This window comes from Echinops telfairi, unplaced genomic scaffold, assembly GCF_000313985.2.
Source record: "Echinops telfairi isolate 266 unplaced genomic scaffold, ASM31398v2 ScPeMD7_7420;HRSCAF=8458, whole genome shotgun sequence".
NCBI lineage: Eukaryota > Metazoa > Chordata > Mammalia > Afrosoricida > Tenrecidae > Echinops > Echinops telfairi.
The window spans coordinates 34,189,683-34,210,337 of NW_022111320.1; the positions used below are offsets into that span (position 1 = coordinate 34,189,683).

Sequence of the window (20,655 nt, forward strand, 5' to 3'; positions counted from 1 at the left end):
ACCTTCAGCATTCCCTGGGGACCTTGCTGCTCCATTCCCTTGCTGTTCCACTGCACTCCCCCAGTGCTTTGTCTCTGTGTGGCGGGATCAGATCGGGTGCAGGGATGCTTTTTTAATGTACAATTACCCTTTATATAAAACTCTCTCTTGTACACATGAGTGTCCATGGATTTGTTTCTCTAGTCTACCCAGACTCACACACAATGTTTGGGGTAATGATGAAACGTCTAGAAAAATTCTGATAACATACCCTTCAGTGAAACCAGTTAATATTTTTAAATCGTTTTATTTTGTTTTTTTGTTTCAAGGTTTGCTCTCTTCTTGAATACACAGTTGGCTATTTAAAAGCAACCCAGTTTCTAGGGATTACTCATGCAAAATGTGGATGATTTATTATACTTGGTATGAGAACCACTATCTTTGGTCTAAGAAACAAAAAACGAAGAGGAAGGAAAACATTCCTTTAATTGCAGCTAATAAGAATGAGGAGGTAAATTAACCACAAGTCACGGGGTGCAGGGATGGCTCGCTGGTACAATTCTTGCCGTACAGGATGAAGGCTCGGGTGTGATGGTCAGCCCGTCACACCATGCGCGATGATCGCCAGCTGTCAGTAGAGATGTGAGTGCTTTGTGATGCGAAATATGTTTCAGCGGAGCTTCTAGACTAAGGTGGACTAGATGGAAAGGCCTGAAAATCTACTCTTGAAAATCAAGCAATAAAAACTCTTTGGAGGCCAGTGGTCCTGTCTGTGATGATCGGGAGGGCTCACGTTCGGTGTGCCTGCACTGGGCAACTGCTGCAGCAGCAGCAATCTGTGGCCAGACAAAGAAGGAGACTGCACTCCATCCAATGCCGAGACAACCTTGAACAGCGGAAATGGATGATACTTGTTGTTGAAAAAGAAACTTGGAGGTGAAAAACTGCAATGACCAGGTGAGAAACCTCAGCGATTCGGTCTAAATTTTAAAATGGCCAAGATTGCAGGAAGAAAGAACAATTTCTTACTTCAAAGAAAACCAACCCCCCCCAATCCAAACAGACTGCAGGGAGTTGCTTCCGACTGACAGCATCTCCATGAAGTGTTTCCAAGACTCTTTACTGGGGCAGGTAACCTGATCTTTCGCCCAAGAAGTGGCTGTTGCGAAGAAAACATAGTTCCAAAAAAACCCAAATCCCACTGCCGTCCAGTCAAGGCCGACTCAGAGCCACTGGACAGTCTCGGCGACGCACCTATATTACAGAGCAGCTACCAGAAACCCCGCTGTTCTCAGGAGGGGCCACGAAGTGCCCAAGAGCAAACACAGTTTCCATTGTTTATTTTCAGATGCTACCAAATTCAAACCCTGACTTATTGATGATAGCTTATAATGTTTTTATACACATATGATAAAGAGTCACGTCTTCAGACTACAGAACGAGGCTGATTGATGCAGAAACACTTCTGAAGATGTCACAAGACATACATGGTGTAGGCAGGGGCACACTATGCCAAAACTTAGCATAATTTCCTTGGCTCCACCTGTTTTACATGTCTGTGTATTAGTTACTGTAGAAACTCATGTATAAGCTGAGGTTTTCAGCACATTTTACACGCAGTTTTTGTAGTAGGTGCGCCGGCTGATATTCGGGTCGACTTATATCCGAGTATATAAGGTATCTGGGCTTGGTGCATGTGAGAAATCTCTTAGGTCAAACAAATACTAAATATATTTTCAGAAGGGGTTAATTAGTCTTTTGTATGACTATGGGAGGAATCCTGGGGTGGTACAAATGGGTCACACACTCAGCTACTAACATGTTTGTAGATTTAAGTTCACATGGGTGCCGCAGAAGAAAGGCCTGGGAATCTACTTCTGCAAAAACTAGCTATATGTTTCTTTTATTGGAAACCCTGTGGAGCACAGTTCTACTTTGACACCTATCAGGCTACCATGAGTTGAAATTGACAACTGGCTTACAAGCAATACAAAGAAACACAATGGCGTTGACGCTTCTTCATTATCTACAGAATCTCAGTTTCATAAACCCACCTCACCCTCCAACTTCCACGTGAGATGAGTTTTGCTGTTGTTAGTTTTCCATTCTCAGTGGAGGCTAACATTGATTTACAATGTTCTTGCATAAATATATTTAGAACCCCTTAGAGGTCATTCCAGTCTGTGTTCAATACAGCAAAAAAAAAAATCAACCACCGTGGACAGAGAAGGGTCTGGGCTTGGGAACACAGGGGTACACCTATACTACAGGAAACAAACCTATTCTCTGGTACAGGTTTGTCAAATTCCCTTCAGTGCCCAATACATTCCCATCACATTTTCTGCCAGCTGGCATGAGTGCATATTGAAAACATACAAACATTTCTAGCAGCGTCTCATAGCCACACATTTGAAAGTCTGCAAAATCATATGAAGCACTACATATTTTGAAAAAAATTTCACAAATTTAGTATGCTAAGAAAAACTAATATAGAATGGTAAATCTGTATCACAATATACCCCTTTGTCATTGTTAACAGGGTTTCTTAGTGCTGATTTAGGTTGTGAATGGTTCCTCTGGCCTGCAGAACTTAAGATTACAGACAGAGCTCTTTTACATGTTTCTAGGCTTTGGTTATATATTTTATTTCCTATCAGAACTGTTACAGAGAGATACCCAAGTACCCCAGACCTGATAAGCAGAGGTCACTGAGCTTTGAACCCAAAACATCCCTAATCAGAAACAAGGAGCCTGGTAAGGACATTGCATTGTTGGGTAAAACCATGCAGTTTGGAGGCTCACCTCCTGTAGGTCCAATACAGCGAACTGCTGTTTTTGCATTTGTTTTAATGCTCCTTTTAGGAACAAAGGAATATACACTTAATAAGGGACTCATCAGAACTGAGGCTTTCAGAATAATTGTTATTCATATGTAAAGGTAAATTAATGATAATTAAGCACAATGGACATTTCCAGGGTGCCTATGCGCATGCGTGCACATGCGTACACTCACAAGCCACAAAGTCTAATTAAATATAATAGACACTGGGTGAAATATTTGATTTGGTACCATGAAGACAAGAATAGTTCTGCAAGAAAAGGTATGATTTGAAGTAAGGGTGACATTACTAGATCAAGGTACTCTACTGAGGGTGTTAGTAATGAGGAGGAGGACTGGATTCCATTCTTCATTTTCAGAGTCTGGAAATGAACGAAACCGACCCTCAACGGCTGTCGTTTGGAAATTCAGCTGAGTTATGGCACGAAAACATTCAAACTGGCCTTTCTACTTAACTTCTTAGGCCATGCAAACAAAGCCTAATAAATTTGGTCTGAGAACAGGCCAGTTATGGGAGTATCATATTCAGGCTCATTTGGGTAATTTATCCTGATCTCACAATCCAACTATTTGAAGAGTATAATTTGTTCTTACTGCAGACTGGAATATAGCACCCAGGAGCTTTGGTTTCTAAGAGCTTATTATATATTTACATATGCCTATCCTGTTGTCACTTCATTCCTAATATATTCAAGCCAAACTCCTCATTCTTACTACAAAAATAGCTCCTAATCACCCGGTCTCTTCTCAGCACCCTCATTTTCTCATCCAGGCTGAAACACCTCAAAGCCATCACTAACTCCTTCTTCTTGCGTAGGTAGCTAGCAAGTCTCCAAATTATTATTTTTAATAGGCTGAAACTATCTTTTCATGTCAAAGGCTTGTGGGTCTTCCAACAATAAACTCGTGTTGTAAGGAAGTTTCCTCAGATCACCTACTGTGTGCTTCATGCTACAGTTAGCACCATGCGCTTTCCTCATGTTGGGTGAGAAGAGTTGGGTAGAAGTCAACTTTGAATGATAAGTCATACAATTAAAAAATGACTCAAAAAAGAATTTTGAAAAATCTCAAAAATAAAAATGGCTCAATATGTTGATTTAGCCAAATCTTTTCTAAGCATACAGTTTCTCATTTGAGCCACAGACAGCAGAAACTAGTGACTGTTATTTTCTCAAAAACGGTGCCCAACTATTGCCTATTCTATAGGCAAGGGGTTCTTTGGACGCTGGGACTTGGGGTTTAATTTTCTCTAAAGAGCCCTGTTGAGACGAGCCAATTATAAACTACTGAAAAAAGCAAGTGAGTGATAGAGTAAGTGATCAAAAGACTACGCTAAAACCGAGCATAAGCACTGGCATTCCAGACCTGGCCAAGTTACCCCCGGCTCTTAGAGGAGTCCTTCAGCCTCCAAGGATTTCAATTGTTATCATGTAAAATGACACAATTAAACCCATCGGTTGGTAAAAATCTCATCCGATTGACGATTTTAAACAATTTCAGCCACAGCACCCATCTCCCTCTCTGCCTTCTGCCCAAATTATTAGTGCTTTTAACAAAGATTAAACTATTCACCAACAGACTAGAGAGAGGGGTTTCCAGATACTCTTGCCTCATACTCCACCAGCCTTTAACCTATCCTCTTGAACGCATTCTGACGCACAGAGATCCGAGGGGGTAACACCTTCTGAGGCTGTCACCTTTCTAAAAGCCTCAGCCACTGCTTTGTACTACAGACCAGCTGGTGGGATTCACATGGCGGGCCTCCTGGTCAGCCACCACATACTTCACCATTGCAGTCTCTAAGCTTCGTCCGCTATTACATTCTAGAGCTGATCCATCTTATTCATTGTTCTCAAGACCTGCCAAGAATTCCAAGTAATTTGGCCAGCTGTCCTCAGATTAAATGCTCTTCTTTTAAGGCAATTCCTTACACCCAGCTCTAAGCAAAAGTCCCCTCAGTTTAGTGCCAAAAGTTTAATGGTTTCTAGTCTTGATACCTTTGCCCAGTATCTCAAAAAGCAAATTGTCAAAGCTGAGATTCTGCCTCTGCATGATACAGATTCAAAATAGAATGAGAGGAAGAGAGAGAGAGAAAAGGAATGCCTATATAAGGTTTTAAAATAACGATTCTATAATTATTGGTAGATCTCAATGGATTTGGTACATCACTAATTATACTACATTACTGTCAAATGAATTCTTTTAGCATGATTAATGTTATTATACCAAATCCCAAATTAATTCACAATGAGTATCTTAAAGTCTCAGCAATACTTAAAAGGAGGGAGTGGGGGGAAGGATGACAAATTAAGCAGGGCCATTATAGTGAAATACGGAGAGGTTTGCTATCTAAGCCCTTCAAATATATTGCTAGAATTAACCTATATATTTATGAAGCACCCTTTGGATCTTAGTTCAGTTTTGCAGTAGATTTTTCAGCTGAGAAAAATCATGTGCTAAATGAACAGCTCAACTAGTCAGGCCTTCGACCTTTTACCCTTGTCTGAACACTTCCATTGTTTGTCTCTTTTGTTGTAATCTGCAGCAAGTCCTCATTGCGGAAGCGGGTAGGCTGTAAATAAAGGAATACAAGGACAAAGAAAAAATACAGTCTCTTTGTCAGTTAATTTTTAAATTTTACTACTCAATAATGTTTCTGATAAAATGAATCTTCTCCAATTATCCTAGGATTTGATTAGTCCTAGCCTGTTTGGCTTCTCTGTGGCAAACTCAAATTTCTTAATTGTCTGCCATTGCCCGCCTTTCCCTTTATTATCCACAGAGCCAACCCACCTTCTCCATGTCTCTGCTTTTCCCCATTCATGAGGCAGCCTAACCTGTCTTTTAAGAGAGCAGACATAGAGGCCAACTCCTTGGGTTGTATATCTTGCCTCTAGCAAGCTATGTGAAACCTTAAACCAGATCCTAAACTTCCATTAACTCACTTTCCACACCTGTGTAATGGGGCTAATAAATGCTTACCTGTCAGTATTTATAGCATAGAACTGCTGTGAGTTTCAATGGTTTAATATCTGTTCAACACAGTACTGAGAACAGTATATGTGCTAGGTACACCTTAATTTTCATTATCATCTGTTCTCTGAAGTGAATTATACAGGCAGAGGCCAAAACCCATTACTAACATCATCAGCATTTGTTCCCCTAATACAGAGTTCTATGTGCCAGTGATTGCACTAAGCATTTAACATGGTTAGTAGATGGTAAGTAGATGTAAGCATTTGTTTTTACATTTCCCAGGCTGACACAGCTTATAAAGATGACGGGGGCAAAATAAGGATTTGAACTGAGTTGGGATTTTTGTTGTTGTTGTTGTTTGTTTCTTTTAGCTCAAGTTTATAAAATTAACTGTAGATGATAAAAGTGCTTTCTTTGTTGGTTTTACAAAATGATTTCCTGTATGACATTGCCAGGTAAAGACATGAAACCTTAGAGCAATTAACTTGCCTTAGCTCAAAGTATCATAGCATGCAGAATCAGCCATGATCTACAAATCCTGACAGACACCCTAAAGCATAAATATCTTCGGAAATTAGTAGGAAAAATAATTAAATAACAGTAAGATTGAGCATGCAACAGAGGAATGCCATCAGTCCGAAGACCTCTGAGTCAGCAAACATATGGAATTCCTCAGTCACTCAACCACAGAATCAGGACATCTGAAATACATTGTGTCTTAGACTCATTGCTTCATCTAAAAAATGGCCGCATTGGGTCACTAATTATCAAATTATTCTACACAAATTAATTGTCCTCCTGCTATTTCACTTGCTGGTGTAGTTCCAGAAAATATTTTTAATGATTTTCAACATTAGGGAAAGGCAAGATAGTTTAACACAAGATTCATAAATCAGAACAGCCCACTCCTCAATTCCTGTTTAAAAATAGATGTGGAAATGTGTCTAGTCCCTGGGTAGGACCAACCATTCACCACTTGACAATGAGCTGAATTGTGAATGGTTTCAACTGACGCAAATTTGTCTGCATGAGCTCAGAAGACAGACTTTGATGATCTGCTGCTGAAAGTTTACAGACTTGCAAATAAAAATAGGACAACACGAAACAATGGAGCAGTTTTGCTCTGCCCACAAGGGGCTCACCTGAGGGAACCTGACTGATGGTAACAACAACAACTTGTCAAGATCAGAGTGGTAATAATGGGAGAGTAACAGAGCAGAAAGACTAAAGATAAATTCATTAGTTGCCATCTAGTCAGAAATGATATGGTATGGACAAGCCTGATGGTACTGAAGGAAGAAGTTCAAATAGCATGACAAGTATTAGGCAGTACCAAGGCTCCAGGAGTTGAGAGCATGCCAAGTGAAATGTTTCAATAAGCTGATGAAGCACTGGAAGCACTCATTTGTCTATGCCAGGAAATTTGAAAGACAGTAGAATGCACAGATTACAGAAAAATATCATTGGTATCACATGCAAGTAAAATTTGGCTGAGTATCATGCAACAATGATTGTAGAAATACACTTTTCAGTAGGGTACAAGGAGCAACGGATATAACTGCTGATGTCAGATGGATCTTGACTGAAAGTAGTGGACACCAGAAAGATGTTTGCCCGTGTTTCATTGAATAGCCAAGGCATTGAACTGTGTGGATCATCACAAACTATGCATATCCTTGAAAAGAATGGGAATTCCAGAACACTTCGTTGTGCCCATGCAGAATTTGTACATGAGTCAAGAGGGAGTTTTGCAAATAGAACAAGGGAATGATTCATGGTTTAAAGTGAAGAAAAGTGTGTGACAGCGTTGTATACGCTCACCATATGTATTCAAACTGTATGCTGAGTAAATCAACAGAGAAGCTGGATTATATGACAAAGAATATGCCATCAGGATTGGAGGAAAGCTTATTAACAACCTGTGAGATGCAGATGACACAATTTTGCTGGTCGAAAATTAACAGGACCTGAAGCACTTGCTGATGAAGGTTAAGGATTGCAGTATGGATTGCAACTCAATGTAAAGAAGACTAAAATCCTCACAACTGGATCAATATGTAACCTCTTTTTGACCTCTTTTTGTCTGCATGGGCCTTCTAGAAACCCTGTACCACAATGGTTATGCATTAGACTGCTTATCTCAAGGTCAGTAGTTCAAAACCACCAGCCAGGAAAAAGATGGAGCTTTCTACTCCCTCAAAGACTTGCAGTCTCAGTCTTAGAAACCCTATGGGACAGTCTTACTCTGTCGCACAGGGTCACTATGAATTAGCATCAACTCAATGGCAGTGTTTTTTGTTGTTGTTGGTTTGAGAGGATGGGTTTTATAGGCATCTGCTCTAGAAAAATGACCAGAAAGCACAGAGCTATAGTGCGAATTACTGGTTAGCAGGTGTAAAGGTGATAAATTAGCTAATCAGGAGCACAAGGGACTTTGACTTACCACATGAATTGTAAGACATAAGTGGGACTGTTCCACTATGCTTCCTGCTGCAGATATTCTAAACATGTAGGTAACATGTAGGTAAAATACAACTGACAAAGGTGAGCAGGCCCAATACTGACTTTGATAAACGCTAAGCCAGGGTCAGAAATTTGGCTCTTTGGAAGACTTTTTGATGACTGGAACTGAAGAAAGAATTGATACAGGTCATGCTATAACCAGAAATAAAATTTGTCATCATTCATTGGACAGATAAAATGCTATTTGGAGCAAGGGAAAACAAGTACCAGTCCAGGGCAACAGCCAACAAGCAGGGTGGCTTTAGCTGGGTAAGGTTATGCACCTTACCTTTGCCTACATGCTCTACATTTGGATAAAGGGATACTGGGAGTATGTTTTTTAAACTCCCATTTTAACCTAGCTTTCATTAAAGAGGAAAAAACAAAACCCAACTTACTGCCATCAAGCCAATTTCGACTCATCACAAGCCCAGAGGATGGGTTAGAATGCCCCCCAGAGGCTTCCAAGACTGCCAGTCTTTACAGGAGTAGAAAGACTCATCTAGTTTTCATAACCTTATGAATCCATAAGTGAAACAGGAATGTTTAGGAGACTCCAGAAAATTAGCGGTAATAATAGGTATGGAAAAGACTATCATTTTTGATACAGTGTTTACATCTGTTGATTCAAAGTTTCCTAATTTTTAATATATGATCACCCTTTCTAGACTTGCTGCCGGCTTAGGCTTATCTTTCCAATCTATAGTAAGGAAAAATATTTTTTTCTTTAGTGTTGGCTCAAATGGGGGAAAGGAAGGCTGCTTTAAAGGACTTCAACAAGTTCTTTATTTGTATGTAAATGATGCTGTTAATTGCCAAATTAAAAGAAGTCCCAGCAGGACCTCTTCATGAAAACACTTGGTTAACAGCTAGCTCACATTGTTCGTGTTATTGAAAAGTGATAAAATTTCTTTTTATTTTTAAGTAGTCTTAAATTCTGTCTCTTTGGTTTGTAAGATCGGCATTCTCCCAACTTTCATCAATAGAAGTTTCACTTTGGCCCTCTCTCTGTATCAACCTTGTGAAATTTTAGCAAACACCCAATTTTTATTAGCTGAGGATTAATTCTTAATCTACACCCTAACATTACCTTATCAGAAGGTAAGAAAAAGAAGTATAATCATGACTTAAAATATATTACAAAAGAGAATCTCGGATAATAGTAGCATTTTAAGGGGAAAAAAAGGGTCAGGTAAGTACACTGTAGTTGAGAAGGCACTAATGGCAGAAGAGCCAACGTCACTTATAACAGACAGTTCTACATGGTAAATGCATGTCTAAATGTATGAAAAATCTGTCTTTCTGAAGGATTTATAAAGTTGTAATAACATAGAACTTGGGCATTCACTCTTCAGCCAGAACTTGCTCCAAATGAATCAAGCATGACTTCCTAAAAATTTAAACAGAATAACTCTTAATCAAGAACTACCCTAATATTACAGCTGCTACACACATTTGGCTACTGAACAGTTTAAATGGGGTTTGTCAGAATTTAAGATATAGTGTGTATGTAGCACACACTGGATTTTGAAGACTTCATATAAAAAAATCACAAATATTCTAATTTTTAATATTGATAATACATTGAAATGCATTTAAAATAAAAAAGCATTAAAATAATTTCACCTATATGGGGGGACCATTGCAAGCTTTTAAAAGTTAAATGGAAATTGGAATTGAAGATCATGAAAATTTTCCACAATCTATCTGAAGCCACCACATATCTTTATTTTCCTCAATATGTCTAGCAAAAAAAGTTTCAAACTACTCAACTATTTCACATTTCCACTGGGTAATAGTGGCAAAGGCTATTTTAAATGGCTTTCTTTCAAAATAGTTTGTACTTGTTTACTTCAACTTTAATATTCCCATCAAAAACCATCAAAATCCATGGTTCACAAATGACTCTTAGAGAAAGTGTTTGCTTTTTCCCATTAAGTACGCAATTTCAAACCACCATTTGCATCTTTCAAAACAGCTTTCTAGAGCCAAGAAATATGGATCATGGAGCTCTGCATGGTATCTGCCTCTACCAATGAAGGCTATAGGTTTAGTAAGCAAGGCAATAAACTTAAAGTACCACAGAAATGTGTAATAATAAAATAAATTTGTAACCATGCATGTAGTTATAAGATCAGTTAGTGGTACACGCAAACCCCCAAAAAAACAAACCCACTGCCATCAAGTTGATTCCAAATCACAGCCACCCTGTATAAGGTTTCCACCACTGTACGATCTTTCTTCTTTAATCATTTCATTAGGGGCTCATACAACTCATCACAATCCATACATACATCAATTGTGTAAAGCACATTTGTACATTCATTGCCCTTATCAGTCTCAAAACATTTGCTCTCCACTTAAGCCCCCGGCATCAGGTCCTCATTTTTCCCTTCCCTGGTCCCCTCTCCCTCATGAGCCCTTGATAATTTATAAATTATCATTTTGCCATATCTTGCCCTGTCCGACGTTTCCCTTCACCCACTTTTCTGTTGTCCGTCCCCACTGTATAATCTTTATGGGAGCAGGCAGCCTCATCTTTCTCCATTGGAGCGGCTGGTGGATTGAATCACTAGTCCTGTGGTCTGTTGTCCAACTGCTTAGCACACGCCTCCACACACATGATCGTTATTGTGATCAATGACCACATCATCCCAGATGTCGCACTTTACCCATCATTGTCGCAGGGTTTAGATGTGCCAAATCCAGAGGCTATCACCTCCTCTTTCTTTGAGCAGCTGAGGTCCATCTGAGAAGACACCTGCCCTCCTGCCTCCAAGGACATGGTAGCCTCCCTCTCCTATAGAAACTGAAGCTTCAGCAAGTGGTAATACCCCAGGAATGCAGTACCTTCTTGTCAATGAGATGTCTCAGGTAAGTCCTGGAAAAATAGTACCAGTCAAGGGACCCGAACATGAATCAGTCCCTGAGGAGACTTAGTGGTGCCATTGTTATGTGCTTGGCTGCTGTTTGGAAAGTGGCTTGAGCCTACCAACCCCTGCATGGGGAAAGATGTGGCCGCCTGCTTCCATGAAAATGTACACATTCTTGGAAACCCTGTGAGACAGCAGCTCTACCCTGTTCTAAAGGATGGAGAGGGATTTAGATGGGGTTGGATTTGGGTTTGAGACCATTAAGTAAGGTTAGAAAAAGTACATAAGCCTTCAGAACTTCAGATCCCCGAGCCATGACACACTGGGGCATATACAGTGTAGCATGTAGAGGATTTGGATGCTGGCATCTCGGATCTCCTCTCTTGCTAACTGCATGCATAACTGTGGTCCTGGAGCACACGATGCCAGGTAAGGTTTGTGCTGTCTTGGCCCTGCTAGCCTTCTGTGGCTGCAAGGACTATCCCCCTCCTGCTGACCTGTGCATATTTGCGTATTTCCAATGTAAGCAACCAGAAACAAACCAGTTGATTTAGGATGAAGCAAGTTGGATTTTTAAACCAAATCTTTGGATTCTGTAGCCCTAAAGAGGAAACAACAAAAGAATGTAATGGTATAGTGCGGGAGTACTGCTTTCTATTGAATATCTACTCTTCTTTTAGGATGCTTTTAGGATTATTTTATACACAGATAACTATTGATGCATTCTTTAGAATTAATCTCGACACATTTCTCCAAATAAGCTTAAAATGTATGAATGTAAATACCAAGGCCCGTGACTGGCCTTTCTCTCTCTTCATGTTCACTGTTGAATGCAAGCAGACATGTGCGTCATTGTCGTTTTAAAAATGTACTCTCATTGACAAATTATGACAGATGTAAATGAGGAAGCCAGTATTGTAAGCAATATTTTTGGTTACACTATTTAATTTCAACCCTGCTTGTTCTAGAAAGTACTGCAGATTCTTTCTGAAGGTATTGTTCACTCTGCTCTTCAATTAAGAGACCTGTGTTATTACTTGGGTTCACGACTATCAATAATTTGCATTTTAAAAAGGAATACATCACTTTATACATTTGTTGTGCCCTTATAGAACTGTCTTCAAGTTGACGCAAATCCACTGAGAGAATTGTTCCTGTGAATCAAACAATCGCTACCTGATATCCATATTGTCCATTCCAATAGTTCATGGTCTCAGTTCTGTTTTAAAATGCATATTTATGTGAAACAATTTCCCTGGTTAGCTTCCACGCTATCGCTGGAGTTGAAAAAAATGAGTTATTTTTTAAAACTCATTTATCATCTCAGTCAAGCTTTTTCTAACTTAACCTGCAGAGGTTATTATTGAGGATAATCACGGACTCAGTTAAATCATGTGAAAGCATTTGCTCTTCTTCCGAGAAGTTGAGATGACTTCTGCATCAAATACTCCCAGTGATGCGAGTCCCGTGCCCTGCACCTAGGTGTTATTTTTATCTGTTCCTATTATTAAAAAGGCTTTACGTTAAGCTGACCTGTACCTTCCTACAACACAGAACCACTGGTTTCTATCCTTCCCCCACAGGAGCAGCCATAAGAAATCAAATTCACCTTATACCTTGACAGATTGTCACATATTTTAAAGATAATAATGGCTACTTCTTGAGCATATGAAGCATACCAGGCACTATAGTAATATAGTATATATAACCTGGTACCAATAACAAGGAACTCTGATGGCACAACAAGTTAAGTAGTCCAAACCTACCAACCGCTCATTACTGGAGAAAGGCAATGCTGTCTGCTACCGTAAAGACGCACTGTCTGGGAAACTCCAAGGGGTAGTTAGATGCTGTCCTATCAGATGGCTCTGAATCTTGTGGTTGGGAGTTGGAGTATTACTACTACTAAATAATAGGTATATTAATCTTGCTTTTAAAGAAGAACAAATGGAGATGTGGAGAGTTTCTATAACTCACCTAAGATCATATAGTTAATAAGAGGGATTTGAGTCCTTGCATGCCGCACGTCAAATACTCAAATTCTTAGACACTATTAGCTGTGTTTTCTTCCTACCTCACCTCCCACATTCTCAAATGTTTAGAAACTCTTCTCTCATTCACTAGGATATTTCAATACAACATGAGTAAACACAGCTAATCTTTCTTTGATGAATGTGCACGAGTAAGTTATTAAACAGGATTCGTAGATGCGATGGTACATGTTTGTTATTGCCGCTCTTTTCTTTCTGCTTTCGGAGATGTGTCCTCCAAACTCGAGACTTAGGTTGCTATGAAGTAACCATTTGCTCTGTGTTTTCACCGGCAGTAAAGATTCGAGTCCTCTTCAGCCAACAGAACCCTAAGCCTTCTAGGAGAGTATCGCATGATAGTCTGAGACTCTCATGAAAGCTTTGGATTTTCTCCCAAGGAAAAAATATACCCCACTTTTGAATTTTAACCCCAGTTTGGTAAATCCATAGATCCTTTGATGCTCATCCATGAGGAAACCATAGAAACCATGTTAATTCCATGTTAAGCCAATGTGATGATTTTCCTACATGATAACAGATGTGAAAACAAAAACGCTGGCGGCTGTGCTGTGACTTTGGGAAAAGAAAGGCTGTGGCGTCCATCTGAACTCCCGGAGCCCTCTGTATCGGGGAGAAGTGCACATTGTGGGTTTGCAAGGCTGCTGCCTTTGAGAAATAGGTCACCAAGCATCTTTTCTCAGGCACCTGTTCAACACTCCAATGCTTGTATAGTAGGTGAGCGCTTTGACTGTTCTACACCCAGGTACTCTTGTTTTACCTGAAGTAAAACTTCCGTGCCTGCTCCCAAACAAGGACACTTTTTCCCTCACCCTTTCTCCAAATACTCATTAAAAATAACAGTTACTCCTAATGCCTAGGTGTACCAGTAGACACCTCCATGTTTTGTGTGCTGCACACATATTCATGCACATAGAATAGAGCACATCAGGGCGCAATCTCAGATACTTCCCCGACATAAGCACACACATAGGGGATTGGCTTATTGGGTTTGAAAGCTTAGGACCACAGTCTCTTCGAAACAACTTGGTCGATTGGCATAAAAGTTATGCTCTGCATTCCAGTTTGGTTAAGTCGTGTCTGGAGTTTAAAAAACTGTGGGCAGACATCTAAGGTGCCACAATTGGCGTCTATTGTATGGAACAGAAGAGAAAGAAAGTAACCAAAGAGGCAAAGAGGACACCAGCCTCAAAGCCTAAGTTTACACATTCCACAGTCTCAGACCAGAACTGGATGGTGATCTGGCCCTGGCCACTGACCAGTCTCACCATGGCCATGTTGCAGAGAGAAGGAGAGAACATTGTAGAATAAAACTAAACTTCTTAAAAATTAAAAAAAAAATCAGACTTACTAGACCAATAAATATTCCATAGAGTAAGCCCCCAGGCTGCAGATAGCCATCAGTTGAACTGAATCCACTCCTGGAGATCATCTTTCAGTTAAATAGCAGATCATCTCATAAAATAAGTGTTATCTCCCGTGAGGACTGTGCTCCTTTGACAAACGAAGAGCAAAAATCTGTATGACAACCAATGCTCAAAATTTGTCCTAAAGTAAAGAGAAGGAGAATCAAGGGGGGACAGGAAGCTAGATGAATGAAAACACAACTACCAGAATGGAAACATGAGAATGTTGACAGAATGTAGAACCAACATCACTGAATTGTATACATATATTCGGTGGGGGGGTGGGGCACCCTCGAAAACCAAACTCATTGTAAAATAAAATCTGACTCCGTGACCCCATGGAACAGGTTAGAATTGCTCCTGGGGGGTTCCCAAGCCCCAAGTGTTTATAGGCGTAGAAATCTCATCTTTCTCCCTGGAGAGACTGGCGGTTTCAAACTGCTGACCTTGCAGTTAGGAACCCAATGCTTACCACTCTACCACCAAGGCTTCCAAGAGTATGCCTGTTGTTAGGTGCCTTCCAGTGGGATCCAACTCACAGTGCCGCTGCATACGAGAGAAGGAAGCATGGCCAGGTCCTGATCTAAATGAAAATTGACCTTCTTTTGGAGTCCATCAATGCAGCCGCTGGGTCAAGCCATCTTGTCAAAGGTTTTCTTCTGCTCATACAAACTGTTCAATGGGAACCACAGATACTATGTAAACGCCTGCCCCAAACAATACATTTTAAAATGATTGCTTTCGGAGTTTTCTTTAAGGTATGTCCGCTCATTCTAGGGTTTGGAAATCCAAAAATTTTTATGCTAACTGAAGTTACTTGATCAAACAAGGAAAACAACTGGATGAGTCCATTACTGAAGATAAACAAGATGAAAGCAGGCTTCTACTCTCAGGCCATGTAATCTTCTAATCTAGTCTCTCAAGCATTGAACTGGAGAGCCTGCCGAAGGGCCATGAACCGTACATCACATTCTCTATATGTACAGGCTAAAAACCATTTCAACAGAGGAGACACCTCACACCTCAGGTGGGGTCATTTTCTCAAGATAGAGAAAGAGGGAGAAGACCATTCAATGGGTGCTATACAACATTGTTCTAAGGTCACCCCAAATCAAGATACACTCTAGTAGGGAATCTTAATGGAAATTCAAGTCAAATTGGGGGGTAGGGGATGTGCATTTCTGAGAAGGTGAATATACTTCTGTTGTTGGTTAAATTGGGTGAAACAACCTCTCATTTGGGGAAAACTGTTTAATACTTACATAGAATCCAAGGGGAGGATATGCCAGGGACTATGTTTCTAATTGGACACTTTGATCCTAGTGTTTATCAACCCGTGTGCTATAGACAACTGAGACTAGAGTCTTTCCTTCATAGGCTACACCAGAAGGATGAGATGTGGAAACTCCACTAAGTGATTTGGGCTTTACCTCAAGTTCACCTGTAGCAGATTTAAAGAAGTGATACCTTCCCTTGAATAGCATCTGGGATGTGAAAAGCTTTAATTAAGGTTGAAACAGCCTAGAGCAGGGATTCTCAAACTACGGCCCACGGGCCACACATGGCCCGCCGAGGACAGTTATCTGGCCCACCGGGGTTTTTTTGCCCCATTTTGTTTTTACTTCAAAATAAGATATGTGCAGTGTGCATAGGAATTTGTTCATGTTTTTTGTTTTTTTTAAATCAATTTATTGGGGCTCATACAATTCATCACAACACATAGATCAATCGTGTAAAGCACATCTATACATTTGTTGCCCTCATTATTCCCAAAATTTGCTTGCCTCTTGGGTTCCCGGAATCAGCTCATTTTCCTTTTTTCCCCTTCTCCTCCCTTCCTCCTCCCCTCTCCCCCATGCACCCTTGATAATTTATAAATTATTATTGTATCTTATATTACACTGTCCGGCGTCTCCCTTCACCCACCCCTCTGCTGCCCGTCTCCCAGAGAGGAGGTTATATGTAGCTCCCTGTGATCAATTCCCCCCTTCAACACCCCCTTTCCCTCCTGGTATCGCCACTGTCACCCCTGGTCCTGAGAGGTTCATCTGTCCTAGATTCCCTGCGTTTCCAATTCCCATCTGTACCGCTGTGCATCATCTGGTCTAACCAGGTCTGCAAGGCAAAACTGGGGTCCTGGTAGTTGGGCGGAGGAAGCGTTTAAGAACTAGAAGAAGGTTGTGGGTTTCATTATTGCTATACTGTACCCTAAGTGACTCATCTCCCCACTACCCCTCTGCAAGGTATGTCCAGTTGTCTAGAGATGGGCATTGGGTCTTTCCCGGCTATCGAGACCTGTAGCGTCTGGGGACTTAAAGGCTTGAAAGTAAACAAGCGGCCATCTAGCCCAGAAGCAACAAAGCCCACATGGAAGCAGCACACCAACATGTCTGATCATAAAGGGCCAAAGGGACCAGGCTTTAAACATCAAAGGTGGGTGGGTGGGGATCATATCTATGTTTTTTTAAAAACTATAGTGCAGCCCTTCAACAGGTCTGAGGGACAGTGAACTGGCCCCCTGTTTAAGAAGTTTGAGGACCCCTGGCCTAGAGTGAGAAGCAAATGATTGATATCCCAAGGTTATGGAATTGGTGGTTGTTGGACTGTGGTTTGCATCTCCTCTTTTGAGGGTGCCCAATGAATGATGGCCCAGGACCACCATATATTTACTACCATCTTTTCTTTCTTATGCCATGTATTATTAGCCTGGTAGGCATGTTTCTTCACTTGTGAATGAGTGGTACTGAAAGTTTTGTCCTATTTCCAACCCCTGTATTTTAAGTAAATAGTGTGTAGTCATTGAAAAGTTTAATTTGGGCAAATCAAGAATTCATGTGTTTCAGTCTGAAGTTAGCCTATACTTTATATTATTTCCTTTATCAAAAGTGTCTTAAATTCTATGCCATTGGTTATATCAATGACACTATCAATAGAATTAACATACCCCATGATTTATGTTTATAACTTATGATTTTATATATTCTTATTTACAATGTTTTAAATCATAAAATGATAGTATCTTTAAAGTGAACCAGAGACATCTATAAATCATACATATATGATTTGTGGTACACACTTAATTCTAGTCCCAATCCAAGAACAATTAGCTCATGACATGCCTCTACTTGATACTTGCCCTCATGAAAAGATCATTGACGATATGGGTGCTATAGCAAACTGTGGTGATGAAACCAGATGGTGCCCATTTATGAGAAAGAATAGCATCTGGGATGTGGAAAGCTTGCTTTCAAGCAGCCATCTAAGTGAGGCATCAACTAAACCCACATTGAAGAAGCACACCAGTCCATTTGATCCAATGATTGTAAATAATAAAATACAAAGGAGAGAATAGTATCAGAGCTTAAATTGTGAACACCCAGTTTGCAGAAGGCTATGAATAACAGGAGAACCCCCAAATCCATTTGCAGGGTTCCCACAGGGATTAAGTACCTGGTGAATCCCCTCTGCACATAGTCCAACAATGTGAGTCGCCTTGCTGTCAGAGATGATTGTCAAGTAGATCATGGCAGACGTAGGTTGGTCTGTAATAGCTTACACCATTTGATCTCCCTTTTGATTCGTTTTATTTTTCATTTTTAACAGTTTTATTGGCACCTCATCCACACAGCATACAATTCATTAGTTCAATCATATCAAGAAAAGTTGTACAATCTTTACCGCCATCATTTTTAGACTAATTTCTTCTATCTTGTATTGTTATTCATGCATTTAAAATTTGGGGGAAATGTACACAAGAAAACACTCTAGATTTCAACAAGTTCTATGTATGGAATTCAGAAACTGGTTATGTTCTTCTTGTTGCACAACCACCACTGATCTCCTTTTCCAAATGATCCCACCGTTAACAGTAACTCAAGGCCCCCACGCAGAAACTTGTCCTCCTTCACCCATGACAGCTATAGCTTCATGGTTTGGCTTCTTCTTTTTAATGCAGTTTCTGGGTACAATATTTGGATATCATACACTTCCATGGTTAAATTGTTGGTAAAAAGAGTAGTATATCCATTATAATCCATTCTAGTGCCCTCCCCGCTCTTCCATATTCATTGTTTGCTCCCCAATTCCCCTCCCCCTCCCCATTCCCTGTCCCCTGTCAATCATGCATCAGTTATTGTCTCTGTGCACTCTCCTGCAATCTACTCACTCCTTCTGTACTTCATAAACTGGGAAACCTAACAGAAGCGGTAGAAAACAACAAATGAAACAGAAAGAATAATAATAATAATAATATAGAGATAAAAATAGGTATAAGGAAGAAGAAAGGAGAGGCGTGTGTGCCTTTTCTGCCCAGGGCTTGAAAGGTGATGTGACTGGGCTTCAGGGGCCACCCTGGGTCTGCCAATTTCAATGTTCACAGTCTGCTGACTGTAATCTGGCTGCTCCTATATACCTGCACTTATATTCGATCCTTAACTCTCAGTGTCCTGGACAGAAACAAAACTGAACTATTGGGTATATTTGGGAAGTGTGCCACAACTGGTGAACAGAAAAGTCCTCATGTCGCTGTATGTTGTAGAGTGATGGCATTCAGCCTCCTGTTCACACAGTAGCTTGGAAAAATGCCAGAAACTAATTGCCGTCAGATTTCAATATGAAAAAAACACTTACCTACAGAAAACAATGGAAAGAATAGTTAACCTTTTCATCTCTGAACATTGAGTGAGAGATCTTCCCAGTGCTGCTCTCCATTTCCATGGTATTGGACCGATGTTCTAGATAAATAAGATGTAACCATTGTGTACTCAAAGAGTTTAATCGACCTCAGTATTGTCACTACAATAGTACCTTCTGCAAGTGTCATTCTGTTCTGTTCTATGCCAATTTTTGGTGAGATATCAATCTCTAAAGCAAAGAGTAAACAACAAGGGGCATACCATATATACTTGAGTATAAGCCAACCTGAATATCAGCCAAGGCACCTAATTTAACCACAAAAACTGCATTAACAAGGTGCTGAAAAACTCTGTTTATACCCAAGTATATAGAATAAATGAGGTGTGACTTCACAGTATTAAGAGAATGCTCTTGTTTAAAAGGAATTTAGACTAACTGACTGGTATACGAGCCTCTGAAATTTCTGGTTGAGTATAGATAAATATCTCAAGTATAAATTTGACTAGCTCATGATCTGTCTCAGAAAAAAACTATTCTTAGAATAAAAAATAATTATAAAATAATGATCCTATATGTGTTTTTCCTTCTTTTTAGTTTGATCTTTCAAAAATGAAAGAATTTTAATTGTCCCAAGATACAATCTGTGTTTTAAAGACAGCACTTTAAATCCAGCTTACATTCTATCAGTCTGCTTGAACTGGACTCTCATGGTAATTTACTTCTGTATGGAGTAGGTGCTGATAAAGACTTTTCACATATATGTATCCATAAAACTTGGGGTGGGGGGAGGGGGAGAAAGAGCAGGCCATCAACAATATTAAAAACCCAGACAAGACATGTCTGTCACGGGACAAGTGAGAAAGACTTGAGCCGAGGGCACATTCAGGCTGGGTCCATGGCCCGTGTGAAAGCGAATCAAAAGTGTTTAGTGTTTTCTCTTTCTCTTCACTAGAAAAACTTTAAGGCTCTGTCTAGGCATTGCTGCTGTTGTTGTCTGTTTGCTTCCTGTTCGTGTTTTATATTATTTTCTGTATATGAAATCAAGAATTAGGACAGCCAATAACAGAGAGGACCACATGGCCAGCCCCACTATGGGACATGATGGCCCTCACTGACCCTTGGCCCTGCGGGGGACAATACCAGAGACACAGTGTGGGAATTGCACCCCATCTGATCCCACCACACTGAGGCCAAGCACTGGGGGAGTGCAGCGGAACAGAAGGGAATGAAGCAGCAAGGTTCCCAGTGAATGCTAAAGGTGGACTTTGGGGCCAGGGCGTGGTGCCCCAACAGACTGGACTAGAAAACACTCCTAAAGGCCAGTGATCCTTGAACTAACTACAAGCTTTTCTTTCTTGGTGTGTTTTTATTTGTTCTTTCTCAGTGGTTTGTTGTTG

General features: G+C 40.3%; 1 protein-coding gene across 1 annotated transcript; it reads left to right on the forward strand.

The window, feature by feature from the left end:
* The first annotated feature begins 589 nt into the window (after positions 1-589).
* Positions 590-19,194, forward strand: LOC101640791 (protein kish-A-like). Its single transcript, XM_045297686.1, has 2 exons — positions 590-621; positions 18,966-19,194. Exons 1-2 carry the CDS (start codon positions 590-592, stop codon positions 19,192-19,194), a joined length of 261 nt encoding a protein of 86 aa, XP_045153621.1.
* Positions 19,195-20,655: the final 1,461 nt, after the last annotated feature.

Coding starts and splice junctions, on each gene's coding strand:
- LOC101640791 (XM_045297686.1), top strand. CDS start 590: ATGCGCGATGATCGCCAGCTGTCAGTAGAGAT. Junction 622..18,965: donor CGCCAGCTGTCAGTAGAGAT/GTGAGTGCTTTG, acceptor ACTGGGCTTCAG/GGGCCACCCTGGGTCTGCCA.